Source organism: Hyposmocoma kahamanoa, unplaced genomic scaffold (genome assembly GCF_003589595.1).
Source record: "Hyposmocoma kahamanoa isolate Upper Pololo Valley unplaced genomic scaffold, ASM358959v1 102, whole genome shotgun sequence".
NCBI lineage: Eukaryota > Metazoa > Arthropoda > Insecta > Lepidoptera > Cosmopterigidae > Hyposmocoma > Hyposmocoma kahamanoa.
In genome coordinates, this window is record NW_020653337.1 from 12,420,798 (window position 1) to 12,447,369 (window position 26,572).

A 26,572-nucleotide genomic window follows, 5' to 3' on the forward strand; every position below is an offset into this window, starting at 1 on the left:
ACAGCAATAGGCTGTAAGAAATGTATAGGTTTTAATAATATTAAATAAATAAAAGACAACTGGTTTTTGTATGTAAGGATTTTATATCGTATTAAGAAACTAATTTAGGCAATTGACGATGTTCAGTGCATGAGGATCTGCATTTGTGCAAGCTGACTGTATGTGTCACCGGGCATTCTGTATGCAATGTTGCCCGCGAACGTATTTAGTACCTCAGCCTGCGTGCGAAGCCATTCCACTTGCTGCAAACCAAACAAAAGTTTGTCATATATTTTTTACTACAATTGATGAACAATACTAAGTATCAGAACTTTGGTCTATGTATTTTCTTGTTTTATAACATGAGACATAAACTAATACATATTATATATCCAAATCTCAATTTTAAGTCTAGATTCACATTTTCAAATAATTGCAACAAGTGTTGCGGTAAATAACTGCATTTATTTTTGCCAATTTAATACATACCTTATTGTTTGTGGGTGCGCCGAGAACTTGCGGTTGCTGACGTAGCTTCTGTCGTTGCGCGAGCAGAATGGTGCACAGCGCGCGCAACACAGCAGGCAGAGCGCGCAGCAATTCACCGCGTGCGCACCGCGCTGCGCTTACACGGCTTTCCAATTCACTTGGGCTCAGAGGCACTAGTTCACATTCGCGAAGAGTCTGTAATAACAAAGACGAGAAATTGTTTTACTGAACTTTATAGAAAATTTTACCATACACACTAAAATAACAGGCCATTATAACAATACTTACAAACTGGATCTTATTACATTGACAAACATTAATATAAGTCTTAAGCTCACCTCGAGGGCAGCATCATAATTTTCATTATGGAACTGATCAAAGAAGGTCATCAGCTTGTAAAGTTTCGTATAGGCTTCCACCAACGCAGCGGGTAAGGCAGTGGCGTCCGCGGAGCGCAGGCTACGTGAAACATGTTCCGCCAGGATTGAAAGCCGCTCGCGTAAACCGCCTGCGCCACCACCGCTGTTTACTACTTGAGCAAGCAGTATGCAGAATAATTCCAGTACTTTCTCCAGATTCTGATGAAGGAAAATTCATCAATGACAGTTTATACATGACAACAGCACAATGTCGTGGAGAGTGGTAATGATTTAAACAACTCACCCCTGCAATGTCATATACAGTAATTGCATCTTCAAACAATCCTTTGTTGACTAGTTGTTCAGCAACGTTAAGTGCGACGACCTAAAAGCAGATAATGTAATGTCAATTTTTGCGAACTTTATATTTTTCGAGCATTTATCATTATCATGAAAAAGTGTCCTGATTTGAGTAAACCTTATTTACTTCTCTAACTTTTTTCTCAACCTCATACATACAATGTGGCATCAACTTTCCTTTTTATCTAGTTAGAATAGTTTAACCTTGAAACTTTCTTCGGTAGAATATACCTTGTGGGGGAATTTCACTTTCCGAATTTCAATGTTACTTTTGAGTGATTTTTGTAAAACCCTTTTTTCTTTTGGTTTTAAGGTCTTACACGTCCAAATAAGTTCAAACAATATCAATAATTATTACATTACGGAAATATTTAAGTAAAATGTAACAAATAACGATATATTAGGTCACAGGAATGAGATTGCGGTAACACGAATGATTTTCTCATAAACATAAATGATAGGACGGCACAGTAATGAGAAATTATTATTACGACACACATTTTATCATTCACAAAAGAACATTTAGCATGTAGTAAATATTTTAATATCATTTCTTGTATCAAAATCCTTCTCATCCGTGTAAGGCTATCGATCTATATGTAATAAATAAATCTAAATAAGTATTTTGTTAATGTCATATAAACTTTATTGCACATCAATATGTCATCATAACTACAATCACCATGATCAACATAGTCACCATCATCGTCGTTCGCCATCACACACACGTTCATTGTCATCATCCTCACCACCACCACCATTACCAACTACCATTAACACACAAAGTAAATATTTGGCTTAAAGTAACTATTTAACTTAAAAGTAGACAAGATTGAGAGCGAGAATAATGATATTTGGATTAATTTTTAGTTGTCAAAGTCTTACAATATTCTGGAACGTTATAAGAGTGCGTCGATTTTAAAGTCCCTTTGTCTAATTGATGCACAATAAAGTTTATAAGACTATTACATAATATTTATTTAGATAGATTGCTTTACATTTGACATGAATGAGAACGATTTAGTCACTAGCACTGAAATTGGTATTTAAGTCGATCTTTTGTTAAACGGATTTGCACAGGTTACTCCACTGTGTACACTCCAATCCGACAGGAGCCTCTTCTCACGTGTGCGAAGGGTGAAGGTGATGCGGTATGAACTTTTGTTATTAGGAGGTTTTTAGTTGAAATAACACTAATGATATTTTGTATTCTCAAGAAGACATACTTTATAATAAATTGGAAAGTTACGGTGTGTAGTCGACGTGAAAGTTATTAAAGTTTATCCTCGATGGGAAAAATTGCAATTTCCACGATTGTTTAATTCTTTTTCTTCATTTCTTATAATTAGGGCGACGTGGAACAGGCTCCCATGAATGAGAAATTACCCACTTTTAATTTTCATTTATTACTGTGACGTAGTAAAGTCGTCTTTTTATGTGGAACACAGACTAAGTAAACAAGCAATCATATTAAATAAATAATATTTAGCATTCATATAATAATATAAAAGTGATTGAAAGGGACACATTTTTTGAGGTTATCTGAAAACGAATCTCGTAGTCTATATCTTATCATCTATTTGATCTGTTGGATAATTGCCTTAGTGTCAATGTGGGGAGTGTTGAACTGGTCTAGCAAACCGGGAGTGCGTGGCCCCGTGACGGCGTCGGCGTGACCAAACAACAAATCGTAGTCGCGACTCTCCAGCGCCAAATCCGTACAGCAACACATGAATAGATTCTTGCCACTGGGATCTTTAAGATTTCTGAGGACAATGAATTATTTAAAACTCGTGTACAGGGTCAAGAGCACGTCAAGTTTGACACTCAAGATTTAAATCCAACTCTATGTCGCTTACGACTCTAAGGTTAGTATTCCAGAACTGTACTCAATGCTCAAGTCAGGATTTGAGCAGACTTGAGTATGATTTCAAGCACTGGAAATACGACCCTAATGGCAAGGACTCGAGTATGATTTTCAGTGCTCACTGCAATACTCAAGTCCTGACTTGAGCATTGAGTAGAGTTCTGGAATACGACCCTAAGGCTCGTATTTCATGAAATTTATTCCATGAAAGAGACCCATTACGTTAATTTCAAGAAGCTTATAATATAAACTTCTTGGTCATTTTCAATTGTTCGAACCACAAGCGATTGAAATATTTAGCACAAAGAAACTGTAGAGTTGCTTTGATTTTATTCCTATTTTTAAAATGATTTTTTTATTAAACGTTAGCAATAACTAACAAAATATTGTTGTACTCGTTTTACGGCATGGGATTATCTATCAGAAGTCAGAAAATACATTTGCCCGAAATAACATTAGCTCGAATTTTCATAATGTGTTTTTTACGTAGATTACAAAACAAAAGCTAATTTTGTCTATGTAAAAAGCATCAAAATTACTCGAAAGCGTAACGGTTTTGTTATAAATCGGAATTACGGATATTTGAGTTTAGGTTTAGTTAGAATATCGGTACATTTCTTATAGTACACACTTTTTTTCACTTTTGTAGTAATAATTATATGTATGTATCTGCCCAACTCTTTATTATACCTTTAAGTGAATTTGTATAAAATGCGACATAAGAATATATAAAAAAATTAATTAATATTTACGAGGAAGGAATTCCATTACTCTTGTGTTCAAGTAATTTTCAGTCGAAGCTAAATATGGTGCATTTTGTTAAGTTTCCAGTAGAAGCTGAATATGGTGTTTTAGGGCTCTTAAATTGTTGTAAGCAAATTTAGGCAGTACTGCAATGACGTTACAATTTAAATTAAATGTTTTAGTTTTTTATATTTCGTTACATGTCACTACGTTTGTATAGGTTAACCTCGGACATTTTTTTCATGGTTTTTGTATTAGACCCGTTGTCCATTTGTAGGTAGGTCAATGTATTTTACTAATTAAATGATGAATTAAATTCGCTTAAAAGTCTTGCAACCGGGCTCTAAATCTTTACTTTTTTTTATTATTATATATTTTTACTTTTAACTGCCTCTGTGGCCGAACGGTTACCATGCCGGACTGCCACGCAGAGGCCCCAGGTTCGATTCTCGGGCCGGGAGAAATATTTGTATGGCCTACATTTATTTCTCTCGTGAGTTTGGGTGTAATTTGTGGTTGTCTATGTGTGTCCATGGCACCCGCGACACAGGGTTTCCCTAGTGCCGGGCTATGTTGAGTGTGTGCGTTATTATTATTATTTATCAAAAAAAATTGGTTAAAATATTGTAGTACAGGGTCAAGAGCACGTCAAGCTTTGACACTTAAGATTTAAATCCAACTCTAAGCCGCTTACGATAAGAACGGTCCAAAGAACAAAGTGTCGAGCTTGACGTTTTCTTGACTGTACTTGGTCAGTTCTATTCCATCTCTTTGGTTTTTTGTATTGTAGCGTTTGTTTGACTTTCGTGTAAATACTCGCAGAGGTTATATGTTTGAACCTTTGCCTAACCTAATAAACAGGATAAAATTTATTAAGAAAATTATTGATTTGAATTTATTTTGATAAATCACTGTCATGGATTGTTAACAAAATATACATTAATTATTGGTTCTGTTTCATAATTTTATTTTATTGTAGAAAAAAGTATTGTGTGCAATCATTACATAATTAGGCCTTAAAATCTCGTACATATTATACTATTGTTTAAGGTTAGGTACTTTTTTATTTATAAACGGAAACTATGCACGCTAGCCGCACCGATCCTTAGAGACAGGGCTATAAGTTTCTCCGTAGTCAATACTTAGGGATAGCACTAGATCAAATCCTACGATGGTACATTAGGTACAGCTAACACGCTTAATGTTTTTTAATTTTGCTGTACAACGATCAGTCCAACGAAAATATTATTAAAGAAAAAAAGCGCTTTATTACCAAAGTCATAATTAGGCGTTAACTGAACGAAATACCCTGCGATTTTGAAGTAACTGGCTATCATTATGGATTCCTCAAAACATTCTTACCTCAAAAAGAAATAATAGTGCAGAGCATCAGAGGGATCGGTGAGCTCGAATTTCCGAACGTACAACAGGAGTAACCTCGCCAGGTTGAGGCGACGTAGCGGTATGGGATCATCCGTATCTACTGACACTGAAATAAAAGATAACACATCTATACTTTGGACTAACCAAATTTTCTAATGCAATAACTAAACCAAATACCTAGCAAATGCATATTGTGTTTTGATTCTGTTTTCATTATGCCACAGTGACTTCACTTATGCACATGAATAAGTAAGTAAAGTCAGTGAGAGTACAAAATGTATAATAAATAAGTTGTGATCATTTTTGTGGCATAAATATATTCGTTGATTTGTACCTTACCCGACCTGATACTATTACTTTTTTACGTTAATGCTATAAATCAGCGGTTCCCAAACTTATTTTGTCTACTGCCCACTTTGAGAATAAATTATTTTTAGCGCTCCCATTTTTTCATCCACTTAAGAACCACTATAACTTCAAATTAAATTAATTATTGTGAGCTATATTAGCGGAGATTAAACATTCATTATAAACGAGACTTTTACAATAACCCGCAAGAGTTAACTTGAGACCTGAGCGTAGTAGGTAGTTTACAACGGCGCTCAGGTCTCAAATTAACTCTTACGGGCTACACCTGCCAATGAGAATGATTATTGAAACGCAACTTTATAGCATTCAGACAGTATATTTTATTCAAAATAAAACAAACATAATCGATTCTAATATAAAAACTAATGTGAAAGATGAATGTTTAATAAGTTTGTTGATATCAGGTTCCAATTTACTCAAGAACAGCCGCAAGTCACCACGTTCGGTAACAAGCAAACGATTTCTCTTTTTAGTAAGCAGCGTTGTCACAGCACTATAACCACGTTCACACAAATATGACGATGGGAATGCTATCAAGAATCGTTGAACGATTGACCACAATCCAGGGTAGAATTGCGGGATCGGATTTTGTAGCCAAAATTCTTGGTAGCCATTTTTGAACTTGATTTTTATTTCCTCGTTCGTTGTCAATTCTATAAGTTCTTCCAGCTGAGGTGATATTGCTGTGTTGACATTTGAAAACGGATCCAACACCCAGTCTGGTATTTCCAAGTTCAAAATGTCCTAGTATCGTTCGGTGAAGTCAATGTGGAGGTTTTCCAAATGTTGGCAGTAGACAAACAAGTCGTCACACAAGATATTGATAAATTCGGAAAATTGTGAAACTCAGGTCTGCCCATATACTTTTTGTGTAGAAGCAGTTTGGCTGCGAAAGCAGCAATGACATTTTTTGTTTTAATGAAATTTAGTTCATCGCCTTGCAGTTGGAGATTCATGTCGTTGAACAATTTGTACAGGGTTGTCATGTAAGCTATATCATTCTTTGATGTAATGAGCTTGTTGCGCAATTCTTTTTTTTTTTTTAGTTTCCAAGAACTCTATCACAAAGTCAAACAGGTTATAATATCGAGTCAGACAAATGCCTCTTTATAGCCAACGAACTTCAGTATGAAGAAACAACAAACGGTTGAAATCTTCGTCATTAGTAACACAAAGCTGATGAAATAATCGTATCATTCAAATAGCTGTTACGGATTTTATTGACTGCTTTGATGACATATTGCAGTGATTGAAATAGTCGTTCACTTAAATTTCTACCAACCATGTTGTCTATGAATGTACAGCAAGGACATCTGGAATTTTATTTTTCACGTACGCTATGAAGCCTTTATGGCACCCTGTCATAGCCGGAGTGCCATCCGTAGTAACTGATATAATATTTCTCAAGGGAATCTCTTTCTCTTCACAAAACTTTTCCAATGTAATAAATATGGTTTCGCCTTTTGTATCGGTCTCTAAATTTCTAGCAAACAATAATTCTTCTTTTCAATATTTTCTCATCTTTAATAAACCTCACGTAAGACAGCAGCAATGCTTCATTAGTTGGTAAAGTGGACTCATCGAGCTGAATTGAGAATTGACTAGTCCTCAGATGATTGCACAATGACTCTACAATGTTTTCAGCCGTTTCATCAATTCGTCTTTGCACAGAATTATTACTCAAAGGAATTTTTCTGATAATATCTACGGCCGATTTATGAAGCGCAGTAGTTACTACTTCCTTAATTGCTGGCAAAATTAACTCTTCTCCGATGTTGTGTGGTTTGCCTTTTTGAGCAATTAACAAAGAGATATTGTACGAAGTTCGAAGTCCGTCGTCATCTTGCTTAGCAGCCGCCGAAAGAGTTTTGCTACACTTGGCTGAGTATTATGCTTCTTCTCTAGAAAATATGCTACATTCTTGTCTTTCTTATCTGGATGTTTTTTACTCAAATGATCTTGCAGTCTTGAAGGCTTCATTGCTTCATTCGAATGTTTTTAGACATAGAAGGCACAAAGGCGACGATGGGTTTGTGGGATTTTCAATGAATCCGAATTTAATATATTCCGCACAGTATTGCCGTCTCTTCTTTTTTACTTCCGGCATTGTTTTCTTTTGAGAAATACGTAAGTAAAGGCTCATTTAGATGGAGAGAGTTTCTCGTCTCGAACATACGATTATCGACCGTCCACGTGAGCGATAATCGCCCCGCCTTTGAATATTGAACGTCTCCGTGTAAACAGAACTCGAAAGCAAAAATCGTATTTCAAGTTTCTGTGCCAGCCGTTTCTACCACGAGTGCAGTGTGCGAGTATGTTTTGATTATCACTGCTTTTCTAAGACAAGAATTATTGAAACAAGAACGAAAAAAATTTTGGATTAAGAAATGTTATATTTGAAAAATAAAATAAAAAAATGTATATTTCTATGCAGTTCCAAATCTGAATGATTTTTGCGTCATTTTGATAAGTCCATAGTCAATACCGCAGTAATCACTCAACTCGAATGGCAATTCTCGCACTCAAAACGGTTCGAACCGATTTGTACGATAATCGTATGAACTTGAAAAAATGTCATACGAGACCGTGTTTAGACAAGTCGAAACCTCGTAAGCAAGAATCTCCTTACTACATATTTATCTGTGTAAACAGTCGAGGAGGCGATTAAGTTGCTTGCGAATCTCGTATGACATAATCGTAGGCGAGATTTTAGTTCTTGCCAGAATGTAAACATTATGATACGATAATCTTATGGCGATTATTGCTTACGATAATCGCGTACGATTTTTCGTCACGAAGCGTGCGATAAACTCTCTCCATCTAAACGGGCCTTAAGTGTTGAACTTAATTAATATTACGTTGTTTATATAGGATTGGATAAGCAGGACGCACCGGCAGGAATAAGACAAACATGCATAAACTCGTTTATCTCATTCGACGCTCAATCGTACTCAACAAGTAAGAACAAGTATTCTATGAACCAGCCGATTGATACAGGAATGCACAAACCGGGTTATTTAACAAAAACTTGTTAAAACATGATTGCCCGCGGTCTACGAAAACTTACCTATCTAGGAATACTAATAACTATTACAATGCGAAACTGTGTCTGTTGCCTTTTTATTTGTTTGTGTGTGTCTACTTTCATTTCGAAACGGAGCGACCGATTGACATGATTTTTATTTTATTTATTCAATAAAACAGGACAGATATATGAACTACGCGGAGAGAAATATCGAACCGAGTTAGTTTGAGCAATCTCTTAATTAATATTAGTTGATGTTCACAAGTTGTAGTCGAGAGTCGAGAGCTCAGTTGGTGTCTAAGGGTATAGTCAGGATTTGAGTATGGTTTAAAGCACTCGAAATCATATTCAAGTCCCTGCCATTAGGGTCGTATTTCCAGTGCTTGTGTGTCCAGTGCAATCCTGACTTGAGCATTGAGTAGAGTTCTAGAATACGACCCTAAGAGTCTTCCTAGATGTAATTACAAATCTCCCCCTAAAGCCTCTACACAACGCCCCCATTTTTTTCTGGATCTCTTACCGCTTACCCTTTGGGCCTGCAGCGCCCACAGGGAGGCGTTATCGCCATAATAAAGCAAATAAGGCAAAAACTTACGCAAAGGTGCTTGGACATTTCGTGGAGTTCCCAACATGTAAACATCGTGAAGAGCTAACGCCATATGGACGCCGTGTACTTGATATCTGTAACATTATAAACAGTTTTTACTTAGAACAAAAATAGCCATTAGTTTTTATAATCGCGTTGAAGGTTGAAAAATAATAAAAGAAATACGTGTATAAATTAGCATTGTTTATTTACCTGGGTATTCTAGATAGAAATTCGATAGCTGGTTCGAATTGTCCAGTCAAAGTTAGCACTTGGAAGTAGACCAGAGGCTTCTCATAGGCGTGATAGTGGGTTTCACCTGAAATTGACATTAAAATTAGTAACGTAATATAATTTACTTTTTTTACATAATATATACAGAATATACAAAATGTAAATAAAATATACAAATGTATTAATATCGCTATCAACATATGTCGGTGTTATCAACCCATTTTACGTAACGCTGCAGGGTTCGGGCCACCTCTACGAAGAAGGTTTAGGCCATAGTCCGCTACGCTGACCCAATGCGGGTTGAGGACTTCACACGTTTTTTGAGGGTTGTGAACTGTCTACGACCTGCAGGTTTCGTCACGATGTTTTCCTTCACCAAAAAGCTTATGGTAAATGTCAAATTAAATTTCACACACAAACTCAAAAGGGGCGTGTCCGGATTCGAACCCACGGTCTGCTTGAGAGGCGGTAAGTCAAACCATTGGTAAGGCTACCACGGCTTGTGTGTATGTGTGTGTGATTGTGTGAATGGGTGAGTGAGTGAATGAGTAAGTGAGTGAGTGAGTGTGTTAGTGAGTGGGTGTGTGTGTGTGTACATTTAAATTGGTATTGAAATTATATGAACAAAACATACCATATTCTTCCAAAATCATTTTCTGCAAGTCGGAATATGTGAACGATTCAGATGACTCGTTGCCAGGGCGACTTTTGATAATGGACAGCTTTAGCCACAGGTAATCGTCTGCCGTACGAGCCACTTCAGAGTGTTCGTCACTGACTTCGCAGCAACCTATTATACAATACACCTGAAATCGCGATACATTCGTTTTCTAAAATGAATCTTTGGTACGCTAAGGTTGTTTCTTAAACGCAACGCGTTCTTGGAAAATGGCGCACGCACTACCCAGCAAAAAGGAGTTTTATGATATCAACTAGCTACTACAACTAAAGAAGATGACCTAAGACAACGTGTTTTGCCTTCAGAATTTATACATAATTCTCATGACATTTTATGATAACACTACATGAACTTTAAATGAAATTAATTCACATACTGTTTTTGTACTATTCAATTAATTTATTCCAAATCGCGAATCCAAGCGAATATTCTAAATCATCATCATCATCATCATCAAACTTAAAGAGCTTATAAGCCAGTCATTGTCCTCCTTATACGACACGACACCGGCCTTTTCCTTTATTTGGTCAATAAAGCATAACATTTTTGAGACTGGATCGTAGGTACTAGACGTATCAATCCCCGCAACTTAGAAATAACTCACAGCTCTTTTGTAAGGATCGGTGGAGTTGCGAACTTGAATTCTGTACTGGAAGTTAATAGCTGTCTGCAATTTGTCACTGAGTGGCTTCTCAGGGCTCTTGATGTGTTCCTCTAAAGCTGCAATGAACTCTTCGTAATCGCGTCTGAAATGTATTACTTTAGGCTGTTAATGAAACTTTGTATTTTGTGAAACATTTATACAAGACATTACAAGCTTCTGAGAGATTAAAAAAATAAAAAATAAGGATAATTTAAATTGCATTATATTCATTTATATACAATTTTATAAGTTGATACATAATAATAAAATCAACATGTCATTTTAATAGAACTTTGTTTTATTAGGGCGGAAAGTCAGTTATTTCAAACGAGTTTACACTTTACGCCCAAGCTACTGGTGAGGGTTTAACAGCATGAGATGAGTGATTAATATCTTTACGATACACAGATTATAAGGGTGTTACATCAATGCATTTTTAGTCGCCATACGGCATACAAAGTTTACATAATTTTCATGTAATAAAAATACATTTTACAAGTCTGTCTATTTTAAAATAAGAAAAAATTAAATGTTCGTTGCAGACATGGGCAACCGCTCGGGTTTTAACCCAGCGCTTTGTTTAATACGGGTTAAAACCCATTAACACCCGAAATCGAGGGCAAAATCTTTTTACAACTAAATATTTGTAAATAGTTTTTTCAAATTAATGACATTAATATCTATAGATATTAAATCAATTGATACTTCTATATCCCCATCAAAATGGAAGACCGCTAACGTTGTACCTATACACAAGAAATAAATGGGACAAACGCTTATACAGTGTGTTAGGGCACGCACTGTACAAACTTTAAGGGGGTGTTTAGTATTCAATATTATGTGAAAAACACTAATACATGTGGGGTCAAAACTCGACTCCCTAGGAATGGCAGCCATTTTGATTTGTTATACTTAGTTTACTAGACGTTTGTTCTAAAATTATCATATTATGAGAAGTAAAAGCAGTACGAACATAAAAAATATTTTTTTCGGAAAGCTAAGATTAGCGGCAATTGAATAAAATATCTGTCATGTACATAGAAAAGTGGGGGATTGCCTAAAAAAAATAATGAATGTAAATTTTTACCAAAAAAACTAAGTTTTTGTAATTTAATCCTAAAATAACCAAATTAAGGTACTGTATGAATTTTAAAGTATTTCAGCTGTTCTTAAAAACAATACCAAAATCATAATCGTATGTCTACAATTCTAAAAGTTTTTACTACTCGAACTTAGTATCTTAACAACACAAAAGATCGCTCTCGGTTACAACAATGGCGATGAGTTCAACCATTTATTACCTGGCTCACTCTGCCCCGCTTGCAAGTGTAAAAGGGACAAAAGATAAGCCCCTAAGCACAATCCTGATTGAAAAAAAGTTCTAAGGGTACTTAACGCTTCTTTTAATTCAACAATTAACAGTCAGTTGTTACTCTCTACTCAGACAACACATCTTGACCAAAAGTGCTTTCGGAGTGAATTTTATTGTTGATTCGTCATGAATAATCAGCAGTATTCAAGTGCGCATATTGCAGATATTCGTGAATACAGCAGCAGTTCGTGAATACCGAAGGAGATTCCCAAATCGGCCTACACCTAATCACCAGACATTTCGTGATATTCATAGGCGATTGGCAGAAAATGGTATTCGTCAACCAGTAGGTGAACGTGCACGTGAAATATCAGTTTATGATGAAGAAACCGTTCTTAATATGATCTACAGAGATCCAAGATTAAGCACGAGGCGAATTGCTCTCCGACTTGGTATGTCGCATTGGACAGTGTGGCGTATTTTGAAAAGTGAAGGCTTATATCCTTACCATTTTCGACGCGTGCAGAATATTAGTCATCCGGACTATGCAGCACGTTCAGTTTTTAGTGCGTGGATTAATCAAAAGGTGCGGCAACAGCCAAACTTTTTAAAGAAGATTTTATGGAGCGACGAAGCTTCGCTTACAAGAGCGGGAATAACCAATTATCGTAATTTACATATGTGGATTACCGAAAACCCTCATGCAGTGAGACCATCCTCATTCAAGCATGAGTTTTCTGTCAACGTTTGGGCTGGTATTATTAATAACCAATTAGTTGGACCGGTGGAGTTGCCGGAAAGATTAAATGGCCCAAGATTTTTGGAATTTTTAAGGACAGAGTTTGTGGAATTACTCTCAGAATTGCCAATCGCACGTCTCCGAGGAATGTGGTTGCAGCTGGATGGAGCCCCGGCTCATTTCGCCACAGCTGTGAGACAGCACTTGAATGAAAATTATCCACAGTGGATTGGAAGAGGCGGCACTGTTGCGTGGCCTCCGCGTAGTCCGGATTTAACTCCATTAGATTTTTTTTTGGGGTTGGATGAAACAAAAAGTTTATTTTAACCCACTGAATACGAGAGAGGAGCTATCGGCGCGCATTCGTGAAGCTGCTGAAGAAATTCGTGCAAATCCCGAAATTTTATATCGGGCCACGCAGCAGGTGGGAATTCGGACAACAGCTTGCCTTCTAAATAGAGGGGGACATTTTGAACACCTTTTATAATTTATGTGTTTCTTTTTTTTTTGTAAAATAAATAATCTAATATTTTTTACTGTTTTTTATTTCAAATTAACTTACTACATCTCAACACAAAACAATTTACTAGAAAGACTGTAAAATTTACTTATTTCGCTCTCGGAAACGTTATGTTGCAGAAGCTGTAACTTTTAGAATTGTGGACATAGGATTATGATTTTTGTCGTGTTTTTAAGAACAGCTGAAATACTTTAAAATTCATACATAAAAACAGTACCTTAATTTGGTTATTTTAGGATTAAATTACAAAAACTTAGTTTTTTTGGCAGTTTTTTTTGTAAAAATTTACATTCATTATTTTTATTAGGCAATCCCTCACTTTTTTATGTACATGACAGATATTTTATTCAATTGCCGCTAATCTTAGCTTTCCGAAAAAATATTTTTTTATGTTCGTACTGCTTTTACTTCTCATAATATGATAATTTTAGAACAAATGTTTAGCAAACTAAGTATAAAAAATCAAAATGGCTGCCATTCCGAGGGAGTTGAGTTTTGACCCCACATGTATTAGTGTTTTTCACATAATATTGAATACTAAACACCCCCTTAAAGTTTGTACAGTGCGTGCCCTAACACACTGTATAAAACCGCATATTAAAAACTACCGACCGATATCAATCTTGAGTTAGGTATACACTTACACCTAAAATATTTGAGAAGATTATTTGTTCTGTCATTACAAAACATCTAGAAAACGTTTTATCCAATTTTCAGCACGGGTTTCGAAAACGCAAATCGACTGTTAGTAGGCCTCTGAATTATGCTACAGACCTTATCAATTGCGTTGACAGAAGAATTCAAATTGATTCCATTTATACCAGTTTTAACAGTGCCTTTGATTGTGTAAACCATAATCTATTGCTATAGGATTTGCGTCGAGGAGCCTGTGGCATTTTAGTTGCCTTCCTCTGAAAATTTTCAAGAAGGTTTATGTCTTTTTGGAAATAAGGGCTAAGAAATATTAACTTTCTTGACTATTGTAGTGATATGCTCACCCCACTTTAAATTGAATGCGATATTGACTCCAAGATCGTTTCGAATTTTGACTGCGGCTAAGATATTTCCATGCAAGTTGTATGTGACTTTGGGGTTATTGTTACCAAGATGCAAAATGCTAAATTTTGATGCATTCAATTCCAATCTTTGGTCCAGTCTTCTATACGATTTAGATCTTTTTGAAGTTGTCCACAGTTTATAAGTGGATTTGCAAAAAACTTTCCATCATCAGCAAAAAAGGCACAATTGGAATCTATGAGCTCAACTAGATCTGTTACATATATTCCAAATAGATGGCGAGCGAGTACTGATCCCTGCGGTACCCCGCTCAGTACCCGCTTTAGTTGCGACAGCGAGTTACCGACACGTACCTGGAATGTTCTGTTTTTAAGATAATTGTCTATCCATTTAAGTAGTGTCCCACATACACCGAAGTGATCTAGCTTCATTAAGAGGCGCTGATGCGGAACTTTATCAAAAGCGCGTTCAAAGTCCAGGTACACTACATCCACCGGGTTCTTATTATCAAGTTCTTTGCTCCATGCATTCACACATATTAATAAATTTGTAACAGTTGATCTTTTTCGTACAAATCCATGTTGTTTGGTTGATATTATACATTCCCGATTCAAAAACTAATTTAGTCGATCACAAATAATTCTTTCCATAATTTTGACCACAATACTGGTGAGACTTATAGGACGAAAATTTCCAGTCTGAGTCTTGTCTCCTTTTTTATAAATAACTATAGCGTGATTCCAATCTTGAGGCAAATATCCCGTTTTGAAACATTTATTCATTAGTTCTGTCAAAGTGGGAGCTAAGACCTTTACACAGTGTTTGAGAATGCTACTTGGTAGTTTGTCAGGTCCAGGAGAGGATAGTGTGTTCAATTTTAACATAGTTTCTTGTACATCTTTTACCGTGAATGTAATGTCATTTAAACTATTCTCTACTCGGGCAACTGATGCTATTGTGGTGTGTTGGTCTATGACGGGTTCTTCTGAGTAAACTTTTAAAAATTCCTCTGCAAATATCTCCGCTATATCACTGGGATTCATTACTATGTCTCCATTATAACTGCTAATTGCTGGTGGGATGCTTACTTTGGTAGATGTGCATCGGCGTACGTGAGAGGCTTTGTCACCATGTTCCAGTATTTTTGATTCGTACACGCTTCTTTGTTTCCTAGTTAGAGCAACGCACCTGTTGCTAATCCACGGAATTTCATGTAATCATCGCTTGAGCCAGAAGATCTGTATTTATCCCATAGCAGTTTCTTATGTACAACTAGATTGAGAACACATTCATTGATCCAAAGCTTATTTTTAGTTTTATTTTTAACTATCTTTTCTGGGGCATGCTTATCTGTGGTGGTGTTGACTGCTTTCAAGATTTCTGACCACAACTGTTCTGTGTCACCTGTAATATTTACAGTTTAAAGGTTCTTGGCTAAGTCTGTGTTATAGTGGTCAAAGTTAATAGATTCATAGTATCGTTTAAACTTGGTTGAGTTATTTAATGTTTGTACCTGATATTGGAAACTGAACTCTAGTACACAGTGGTCGCTTTTACATATGGGTGGTTTATGAACTATTTCCTTAATCAGAGTCTCCTCATTAACCATTTCCAGGTCCAAAAGTGAGGGAGCCTGATTCTGCTGGAACCTTGTAGGACTATTAACAAGTTGGAAGAGATTACCGCTAACAGACATGTCTTTAAAAAGTCCTGCTTGCCCTATTTGGTGGTGATCTATGAGAATTGGCCATTTAATAGTGGGATAATTAAAATCACCAGCAATGATTATAGTATTGCTTTCCGAGGCTGCCAAAAGGTTTGTCCACAGTTTGGTGTCACATGCTCTCCATGTCTCTTCGTTTATAACATGAGGTCGATACACCCTACCCTACTACCAGTAGAAAGTGATAGGTGTTAATCTGAACATCTAGGTAAAGAGCTTCTTTCACATCTTCACACATGTATTTCTGATTATGTCTAACAAATATAGGTATCCCATTTAAGTTGTCTCTAACATACATTGCCACACCTCCACCTCTGGTTTTGCTTTGAAAATGATTTTTCATAAGTTTACGGTCTAGTCTGAACAAAGTGTAGCCCGGTATACTATATGTACTGTTGAGATCTTTACTGTTTAACCATGTTTCCATGAGAATAACGAAAGTTGGTTTTTTGAGTTTACAGAGAGTAGTAACAGATCAAATTTAGGCGGTAAAGAAAACAAATTAGTGTACATATATGTAAGGTCAGTGTACGGATTTCTATTATAGTTGATTAGTTTTTTTGGTTTACAATTATAGGTACACCGTTCACATATCTAATTGTGAGGTTAGTTTCCCCCTTCTCTACTCTAGTTTTAAGAGTCTCTAAGTTGTTGACTAGTTTTAAGAGTCTCTAAGTTGTTCACGCTGCTTAGGTGTTTTATCATCATAAATTCTTACCTCCATTTTGGCCTTACTTTTGTTCTTAAGTATCCAGACCGCATCTTGGCGGGAAGAAAGTACCACCTTTATAGGTCTGGTTTTGCCATTTTCACGACGTCCCAAGCGTTGCACAGTCATCACTTTATGCGAGCAGTCGCCTCCACTGTTCATATCCAATAAAAGCTTCTTTACAGTTGATTCATCGTGTGTCTTTCGGTCGCTGCCATTTTCAGAGATACATTTTTTAATACCCACCAAAATCACATTGCTGGCTCTGCGCTCACGTTCCAGGATTTCCTCCATTATAGCATTGGTGTCAGATGGGGATGTGTTAACTACTGATACCTCCGGCGAGGCTATATTGGTGGTTTTTAATAGCCGCTTTTTTGCTTCATCGAGTCCGCACAGTCCACCGTAGGATTTGATGAGCTTAGGCACTTGGAATAGGGCCACTCGAAATGCGGGACACAAGTACAGGAGTGTGCGTTTCCCTTTTAGCTCCATGACACGCACCTCACTACTCTTCGAGTTACTGCATTGCACACAGACATTCCTTTTGTAACCATCACACTGCACTGGTTTCATCGTTGTATTCATTCTCGCATTGAAAGCACTTAATATTTTGCTCGAAATACGATACTGGCACGAAAAAAGTTACGTTACGATTTTTCTCACTCAATTTACACTTCACTAACACTTTAACAACACTTACACGTTAACACTTTAACATTATCCAAAATTTTGTGCACAATTTAATGTTCATATAAACACAAAAAACACGTGATTTTGCTTAATTACTATTTTTAATTGCGATTTTTTTTAAATAGACGCAAATTCCAACACTGCTTCTCTTTCTGAGGGTAGACACAGAAAAAGATATTTAAGTATATTATTAATTTACTACTATTATTTTGGAAATCTGTTTTCGACTATTTTTATTATTCTTCTTTTTTCATTTGTGTATGTGCAATATGTGTATTAAATACATAGCAATAAGCTATATATAATAATATATATCTGGTCTTTTTATTTTTTGTATTGTTTTGTATTTGTTCCAGTGTGCAATAAAGAATATTTATATTGTATTTTTGGGAAAAATACTAAAACAAAGATTATATGAAAATTTAAAATGTTTGCAAAAACAAATATATGCAATTTAGATTGAAAAAAATAGTTTCATTTCCAATGTGTAGCAATCGCGAAAATCTAAAAACTCGAATTATTTGAAACAGTTACAGTAGTAACTAAAAAAAAAGGTTGATAACTCACCCAGCTTTTCTCAAACAGTGTAAAGCTGCATTAGGATCTCCACTTCTCAAGCAATAGTACACCATAGGCCACAGGGGGCGCTCATCAATTACACCATCAGTCAAGCCCTGAACACTCTGTTGTAGTCTCAAACCAACAAATCCTCTGACAAGGGGATAAGTGCCAGGCTCTCCGCCTCGCATGGCTGCAGCAGGGTTTGCCCGGACTACATCTGTCATGTACTGTTTATACCTATTATAAAGATGTTTAAAGAAATGGAATCTAAACAAGAGTTTGTTTTCTTTGTGTAACATTTTCAAATCTTTAAAGCCGACTAATTTTCTCAAGGTAAAATCTATCTACTGTCTACTGTCATGATAATATTAATGCTGTGAAGTAAATAAAACATATAATGCAATGATTTTTGTAGGGTAATAACACCTCAAGACATGTGCAGGTTTAGTTATCATTAATACAAAGAATTAACTATTCAAAATACAGTGTGTCCCTGGTAAAAGTGCACATACTGAACAGAGTGAGAGTAGACCACAAATGGTCGACAAAAAAAATTAAAAAAAAATCTAAAAAATAAATTGAATATTTTATGTGGGTTTATAATTTTTTGGCTCGATCGGACGACTTAATTTACATAAAACGTTTTAACTTTTTTTTTACTAGCTTTATTGCAACAAAGTAAAAACTATTAGCATTATTATTAGTAGTATATCAAAAATACATCATAACTACGTAGACTTTAAAACATAAAAATATAAAAAAAAAATAATTTAACCAAAATTTATTTTAAAAAATCGTAAAATTTTCTCTATAAGTCAATTTTCGCAAAAAAAATCCCTATTTATTGCATTATTTTCACAATTCTTCTAATTCTACATGATATTATCTTTCAACTAAAAAAAAAATCTTGAATTTATCTTAATTAAAACGAAAATTATAGGCGTTTAAAGTACACACCTAATCTGAGTCAGCCGGCCGCCGTCCATATCTAATCTACATAGCTCTACTTCTCTCATTACAAAAGAAGCGCATCAACTTAGATGAAGCTGGTAAGCTTTAAGTTAAATAAAAAATAATATTATGCCAAAAAATATTTATTTGTTTATTAAATGTTGTGCATAAGATTTTCAAAATGGTTTCCATTTTGCTGTAGGCACATTAGCGTCCGCATTACTATTTGTTTGGTCGCGGATTGAACCATATCTTCGTTCTCTTTAATTTCTTGAGCGAAATGGTTGATTCGGTCGATAAGTTCCGCTTGAGTATTTATGGTGAACAGTTTCAAGTATCTGGGCCACTGGGTCACTGAAAATGGAACTGATGACGTTGATCTGGAGAGGGAACGCAGGGCACTGTCGGTAAGGTGTAATATTTTTTGCAGGTTTGTACAATGCTCACAAGAGGTAAAAGTCACCCTCTTCAAAACTTACTGCCAGACCTTATACACGTGCAACCTGTGGAGCAATTTTACTAAAAAAGCCTACAGTGCCTTGCGTATCCAGTTCAACAATGCCCTCAGGGGACTGCTGGGGCTGCCCCGATATTGTAGCGCGTCGGGGATGTTTGCCGCAACTAGAATTGATAGCTTTGAAGCTGTCATTCGAAAGCGAGCAGCATCCCTGATGGTCAGAGTGCGGGGCAGCACCAACAGTCTTCTGATGGTGAATGCGGAGAGGATGGACAGTCCAATTTTAAAACATTGGATGTCCATTCTAATCCAAGAGAATGAAAATTTTAAGTTTTACTAACATAGTGTCTAAGTATTTACTAACAATATATGGACTTGTAATTATTGTAAGTCTGATAATAAATTATTTCATTCATTCATTCATTACGGGTTCACTGTATACCGCTTGCTTCATGGCTCCCCAAAAAAAGTAGTCGAGTGGTGTTAAGTCTGGTGACCGTGGGGGCCATGCCACTGGCCCTCCGCGGCCAATCCACTTGTTGGGATATCGCTCATTTAAAAAATTTCGCACATTTAACGAATAATGAGCGGGGCACCCGTCCATCTGCAGATACATACGTTGTAATGCAAGAGTAGGCACATCTTCTAGTAGGTCTGGCAAATCGTCTCTCAACAGGCTTAAAAATGTCTCCCCTCTTAACGTTGCAGGTAAAATGACTGGTCCAATTAAATAACGACCAATAAGTCCTGCCCAAACATTCACAGAAAACTGCACTTGGAATGTAGACTCTCTTTTCAGGTGTGGATTCGAAATACTCATCTGTGTAGATTTCTCGCGTTAGTTATCCCGTTGCGAGTAAAAGTAGATTCATCCATCCATAAAATACGTTGCGAAAACTGAGGATCCATTCTGGACTGTCGTTGAATCCACGTAGAAAAAACACATCTCGAAATGAATTCAGCATTGCCATGCAAATGTTGTACTCGTTGGTAATGATAAGGGTGTAACCCCTCCTTCTTCAGAATGCGCCAAACTGAAGTTTTTGAAATTCCGTGGTGTGCAGCCACGCTTGGCTGCACACCACGGCATAAGACGCTTCTTATGCTCGTTGTGGGATTTGAAAATAAGTTACTGAGGACAGCTTCCTCAATAGAAATGTCAACGATCACTTGCCGGGCTCTTTCGCGGCGTGGCCCACCGATTCCGTGGATAGATAGTAATCGGTGAACCTCTTGAAAGTTACGGGCTGAAGGTTGCGGTTGTCGTTCAGGATATTGCTCCCTGTAGGCCAAGCAAGCAGCCCTTGCTGACCCATGATGCCAACCGTAGAAATAATGCATATCAGCGATATGATTTGCGGGGAAATCCGATAAGCGCGGCATCACGAAAACAAAACACAGTGTACACAGCGAATGTTTCGGAGCAACTGGTTTTTATTTGTTGTATGTAAATAAGGTCTAACGTTTTCTCCCTGCCCCTTCACCCTTGGCCTCAGCCCGCGACGACGCGACGTGGAGCAGTGTTCGTAAACAAAAGATTTAAAAAAAAGGGTCTCTACCTGAGGATGGCACGGACAGCGGCGGGTGATACAATAGAGCACGTGTACAGTTTAAAGGCCTATAACTTTTGTTTTAATTGGGATAGATCCATGATGTTTTTTTTTTATTTGAAAGCTAATATCATGTAAAATTAGAAGAATTGTGAAAATAATGCAATAAATAGGGATTTTTTTTGCGAAAATTGACTTATAGAGAAAATTTTACGATTTTTTAAAATAAATTTTGGATAAATTATTTTTTTTTTATATTTTTTTGTTTTAAAGTCTATATAGTTATAATGTATTTTTGATGTACTACTAATAACAATGCTAACAGTTTTTATTTTGTTGCAATAAAGCTAGTAAAAAAAAAGTTATAATGTTTTATGCAAATTAAGTCGTCCGACCGAGCCAAAAAAATATAAACCCACTTAAAATATTCAATTTATTTTCTAGATTTTTTTTTTATTTTTTTTCGTCGACCAATTGTGGTCTACTCTCACTCTGTTCAGTATGTGCACTTTTACCAGGGACACACTGTATAAAAATTAACCATTTTATTATACCTCTTTTCCAAATATTTCTTGCCCTGGGCTATAAGACATTGTTGTATTGTTGGATTGCCTCTAGCTTTGAGAGGGTCTTCATCCCTTACCAGAGCTGGAATGTTGGCCATTGTCTTAATAATCTCCCACATCTCTTTCACTTTCTATAAATGAAAACACAATAAGCATATACTCAGTTGCATAATATGAAATACAAAATTTTAAAAAAGAGGTCTCTAATTCTTTGTTATGAAAATAAACATAATAAACAAGTTATATTATATGTATGATCAACTCTTAAGATACTTTGTAGATCTAATAGTAGTTTCTTTAAGAAAAAATAACTCACAGAATCATTAAACTCCTCAGCAACCTGAGCAAATTTCTGATGTAATGCTGTTCTAGATTTGGAACCTTGGAAAACTAGTTTATTATAATGATGAACTTGTCTTGCATATGCTGTTTCAATGTCATCAAGCATAGAATGACCAAACTTCTTTGGTGTATCGGCAATACTGGGAGGTTCTGGTGTCCTTTTCAGGTCTAGCCAGTTCTGAGATGGTCCAATCATGGCATTCATTAATTTGATTTTCTCTCTATTCCATTCAGAAATCATATGTTCCCATTTCTGATCTTCTGTTGTTTGTAAGGACTGTGAAAAATAATTAGTAACCAGTACATACAAATTGTATAAATGTGTTAAAATGCTTTGCTACTTTAATCAACAATAGAAGATACTTACATTCTTATTTACTTCATCAATAAGTGATAATATAGCATTTTCTCTCTCATTTCTTAGGAAACTTTCAATGTCAGAGTCAGCTATGGGTTGCAATGGCTCAAATGTACGCTTGGAGCTGAGTGTCTCTAACTTCTGAGATATTTGCTGTAGATCTATGCCTTTAGAACCAAACAGTAAGTGCCTGAAAAAAAAAACATGTAATTTTTTTCCCTAATCACACATTTAATTTGTAAGTCGACAGATTAAGGATTAAAGCATTATTCGTAGGTAAACAGTCATGTACATACGCTTGAATGTCGTTGGCGCCAGATTGTATAACTCTCGAATACAACTCTTGGGAAGCTTCTAATACTTGTCCCAGCGATCGCTCAACCCTTGGCAGTTCTTCATTGCCTTCAATTTCGGTTGTGAGTTGCTCTGCTTGTTGTAATAATTTGCTGAAATCCTCGTCTGCCATGATCTTTATAGGTTATATTACTCTTGTATATTGATGATTTACCACTTAAAAAGCTGTATTCTAATGAAAACACTTTATTATCACTTCAAATTATGTCGTTTTTACAGACCATTGTAAAAATAACAAGTAGAAGAAACCACAGGAAGAGACCCACAAAAATCGGACCGGTACAATCAAGCGACTCTGACCTGACGTTTAAGGGGTGTCGTTCAGAAATAAGATCAAAGAAATAATAGCAACAACGGTTATTTATCGACACGGCAAAAACTATTTATTTTAAATTTCTCATCAAGGGTATTAATTTGGATGCATTACTTTAAGAATAGGTGGTAGGAAAAGCCAGTGTGTGAATATGAAGGAAATGTGATGTAAAATCAGCCTGCAGTAAATGCATATTTTGCGTTTTAGTTACTTTGTGCTTTGAGATACGAGTTTAAGAAAGTACGGCGACGTTAGCCTCCTATAACTGCCGTATAGCTTCATCAAGATGAGTTCATTTAATAACTGACATTGCCATATCGCTCCAAAATTAATTCGGAATAAAATTATTTTGTCATTGAGGCTGCACGATGGCTAGACCTCTGCCTTTCCGCAAGGAAAAACCAAATCAATCAAATCAATCAAGACGTAACGTCAAATAAACGGCGGGAGCCAGAAATGTTGTTTTAATTTCGTAATTTTCACAGCTTTTCTCTCTAAATAAAAAAAAAAGATTTTATTGAATGATGTGGAAAATTTTGTCACTATTGTTAATTTTACCATATTGTATTGTTATTGCATATGTTTTTGATAAAAATGGATATATTGTGTACTGCCCTTGCATGGGTAAGCTTTAAATATTTCTCCGTGCATTTGAGTATTTAGTTTTTGTACCCTTTTAAATTAGTTAACTTAGTATAACTTGGTACTTAGCGTACGGACAAATAAATACCTATTGTTTGATCTTTAACATAACCTCTTAAGGTTTTCTACTCCATTTGTACAACAAAGGGAGACATTGAGATTTAAATTCTAGGAGCCTAACAATGCAGAAAATATTTCCAATGTGTTTTTGTTTCAGGCAGATTTGGAAATCAAGCAGATCACTTCTTAGGTGCTCTTGCTTTCAGCAAAGGACTAAACAGGACCCTTGTTCTGCCGCCATGGGTGGAATACAGATATGGCGAGCCTAGATCAATACAGGTGCCGTTTAATACATACTTTAAAGTTGAAAGTTTAGCTGAATATCACAACGTTATCACAATGCATGAGTTTATGTCTGACATTGCTCCATTTTTGTGGCCTGAGGATAAAAGAGTATCATTCTGTTACATGGAAAGAAGTGGTGAACAAAAAGGCAGTTGCAATGCCAAATCTGGAAATCCTTTTGGTCCATTTTGGGATACTTTTGGCATTAATTTTGTTGGTTCTGAATTTTATGGGCCACTGAATTATGATGCACATAGTACTACAATGATGACCAGGTGGACCCAAAAGTACCCTCCTGGAGAATGGCCGGTATTAGCATTTACAGGTAAAAGTATTATAATTTTATAGCATGGAACATGATTTAGATTACGAAACAACACTAATAGAGATATTAAAATACATTAAAATATTTGCAGGGGCACCAGCTAGTTTCCCAGTCCAGAATGAAAACAAAGTTTTACAAAAATATTTGAAATGGTCTGAAAAATATGATAATGAATCAAATGCATTTATTAAGAAGAATATGAATGGTGGTGGCTTCATTGGTATCCACCTCAGAAATGGGCAGGATTGGGTGAAAGCCTGTCAACATGTCAAGGACAGTCCCACGTTATTTGCAGCCCCACAATGTGTTGGCTACAAAAATGAAAGGGGACCTTTAACGCCATCTATGTGTTTTCCTCAGAAATCTGAAATAATCAAGTATGTGTTTGTACTTTGGCGACTGCAACACTTTATTTTGCTATTTTTTTATTATACTCTAATTACGTTTTCTTTCAGGCAAATTAAGAGAGCCATCAAGAAGGTCAATGGCATCAAGTTTATTTTTGTAGCGTCAGATTCCAGCCATATGTTGGAGGAGCTGAATGAGGCCTTGCAGCGCACTGATGTTGTAGCTGTAAGATTACAGCCATCGGACCCACATCTAGATTTAGCAATATTAGGAAAATCCAATTATTTTATTGCTAATTGTGTATCATCATATTCAGCATTTGTAAAGAGAGAAAGAGATTCTAGAGGCTTGCCCTCTGAGTTCTGGTCTTTCCCTCATCGTAAAAAAGGAAAACATGAAGAACTATAAATGTAAAAGTGAGGCTATTACTGCGAATTAATGTGTCAGATGTAATGCAGTACCTATATAAGAGTGAAAAACTGTTTTAAATTAATTTTATCACTGTAACATTATACTTTTATATGTTAATTAAATCACGTTCAAGCTAAACAGTTCATAATTTTAAGGTAATCCAGAAAAGAAATTGAGTTATTCTTTATACTACTCGATGGCAAATTGTTACTAATGGTACATTACTTTTGTTATGTATTTGATTAATAAAGCCAATGGACACAAAATATGAAATCTTAAAAAATTTCATATTATCATATGAAAAATATGCCTTATATCTGGACATTCTACAGGTGATCTATGTTGACCAAGTACACCTTCGAACCTTGCGTTCGTTCGAACCACAAACTAATAAGAGATACTACGTATGTTCGAACCCTCGCGATCGAATTTCAATCAATCATCATAGTCGCTCTGTAGCGTACTGTCCATTACATGGTAAATTTGTAAATAGGTCTACTGGGTCTCTAAATGAACCGGTATAAAACGAAAAATTATGGAATTATCGTGAGTGAATTGTAACCCGTTAAAGGATCGAACATTTGCATGGGATCATGCATGGGTCATGATCGACTCAGGTCATAATTAATGATCGATCGACACAGGTCTAATTTCCGATCGATCTATGAAAAGTCACTTTGACAGTGAAACTTTATTTACTTTTTGAATGACATCTCAGAGCTATAGTAATAATTAATTAAATAGATCACAGTACAGTATTCCACTGTCCTGTGATCTATTTAAGTACAACATTCACACTAAACTTACATTCCTCTCAAATCTATTAAACGCAAATACCCACAGAACACTATACTCACAAGGAGCAAATACACAAAAATGCTGGCCTTGTTTTCGCATATCTTAGCTCATAGTTCGATTATTATCTCCTGAATGATCGACAATATTGAAGCAATTAAATAAATTGTAGCAAACCTACCACAATTTGTACCATTGACGAGAAGAATATATACCACAAATTAGAAAAATATTTTGTGACGGAAAATCACTGCTACAATAATTACCTACTTTTCTAGCTTAACTTAGTTTTCTGGCTTTAATACTCACCAGTGTCAATTTTATTTCGATTTAAAATAAGATCTTACGTGATAGGTATATGGTGTCAACAAGTGCATTTTATATAAAAAAAATAATTTTGTTGTTTCAATATCTGTCACCATTATTCTGAAAACTTTTGTGTATTATAAAGTAAAAGCAAGTGAATGAAAGAAGGAATGAACTGTTATAATAAGCGAAGTCCATTTCGTCACTGGAAAGGCGAAATTACTAACTTCCAAAGGGCCTAAATGGCGCTGTAGTACTTTCACCTTTGCAGCGACGATTTCATTTTGTGTATAAGATCATTTGTGTTAACACATACTCCTTTAATGTTGTACCTCATCTCTAGATCTGTCAAACATGACATTTACTTATCTCTGTAAAGGTGGATTCACATTGCACAAATTCTGGCAATAAAATGCCGCAATTTATCGCGTTGCGCGACATGACTTTGAGTTGACCAATCAGGTGCTACGACCTTAGCTCCTAATTGGTCAACTCAAGGTCATAACGTGGAACGCGAT

The 26,572-nt window shown here is 35.9% G+C and overlaps 3 protein-coding genes across 3 annotated transcripts; 1 reads left to right on the forward strand and 2 right to left on the reverse strand.

Annotated features, from left to right (window-relative positions):
- Positions 1-72: 72 nt before the first annotated feature.
- On the reverse strand, positions 73-22,872 carry LOC113231672 (nuclear pore complex protein Nup93-like). Its single transcript, XM_026466125.1, has 15 exons — positions 22,512-22,872; positions 22,225-22,405; positions 21,832-22,134; positions 21,504-21,646; positions 17,998-18,228; positions 10,679-10,820; positions 10,030-10,201; positions 9,375-9,480; positions 9,171-9,256; positions 5,161-5,287; positions 2,788-2,953; positions 1,132-1,212; positions 807-1,046; positions 469-663; positions 73-242 (listed from the first exon to the last, which is right to left on the reverse strand). Exons 1-15 carry the CDS (start codon positions 22,679-22,681, stop codon positions 123-125), a joined length of 2,463 nt encoding a protein of 820 aa, XP_026321910.1. The 5' UTR covers positions 22,682-22,872; the 3' UTR covers positions 73-122.
- Positions 15,927-17,432, reverse strand: LOC113231677. Its single transcript, XM_026466138.1, has one exon. It carries the CDS (start codon positions 17,323-17,325, stop codon positions 16,690-16,692), a length of 636 nt encoding a protein of 211 aa, XP_026321923.1. The 5' UTR covers positions 17,326-17,432; the 3' UTR covers positions 15,927-16,689.
- A 534-nt stretch (positions 22,873-23,406) lies between the features above and the next one.
- On the forward strand, positions 23,407-25,081 carry LOC113233680 (GDP-fucose protein O-fucosyltransferase 1). Its single transcript, XM_026468859.1, has 4 exons — positions 23,407-23,506; positions 23,742-24,194; positions 24,286-24,571; positions 24,650-25,081. Exons 1-4 carry the CDS (start codon positions 23,407-23,409, stop codon positions 24,948-24,950), a joined length of 1,140 nt encoding a protein of 379 aa, XP_026324644.1. The 3' UTR covers positions 24,951-25,081.
- Positions 25,082-26,572: the final 1,491 nt, after the last annotated feature.

Coding starts and splice junctions, on each gene's coding strand:
- LOC113231677 (XM_026466138.1), bottom strand. CDS start 17,325: ATGAATACAACGATGAAACCAGTGCAGTGTGATGGTTACAAAAGGAAT.
- LOC113231672 (XM_026466125.1), bottom strand. CDS start 22,681: ATGGCAGACGAGGATTTCAGCAAATTATTACAACAAGCAGAGCAACTC. Junction 22,135..22,224: donor TTGATGAAGTAAATAAGAAT/GTAAGTATCTTC, acceptor TATTTTTCACAG/TCCTTACAAACAACAGAAGA. Junction 1,213..2,787: donor CTCCCCACATTGACACTAAG/GCAATTATCCAA, acceptor ATCTGCTTTTAG/GTCGTCGCACTTAACGTTGC.
- LOC113233680 (XM_026468859.1), top strand. CDS start 23,407: ATGTGGAAAATTTTGTCACTATTGTTAATTTTACCATATTGTATTGTT. Junction 23,507..23,741: donor TGTGTACTGCCCTTGCATGG/GTAAGCTTTAAA, acceptor TTTTTGTTTCAG/GCAGATTTGGAAATCAAGCA. Junction 24,572..24,649: donor CAGAAATCTGAAATAATCAA/GTATGTGTTTGT, acceptor GTTTTCTTTCAG/GCAAATTAAGAGAGCCATCA.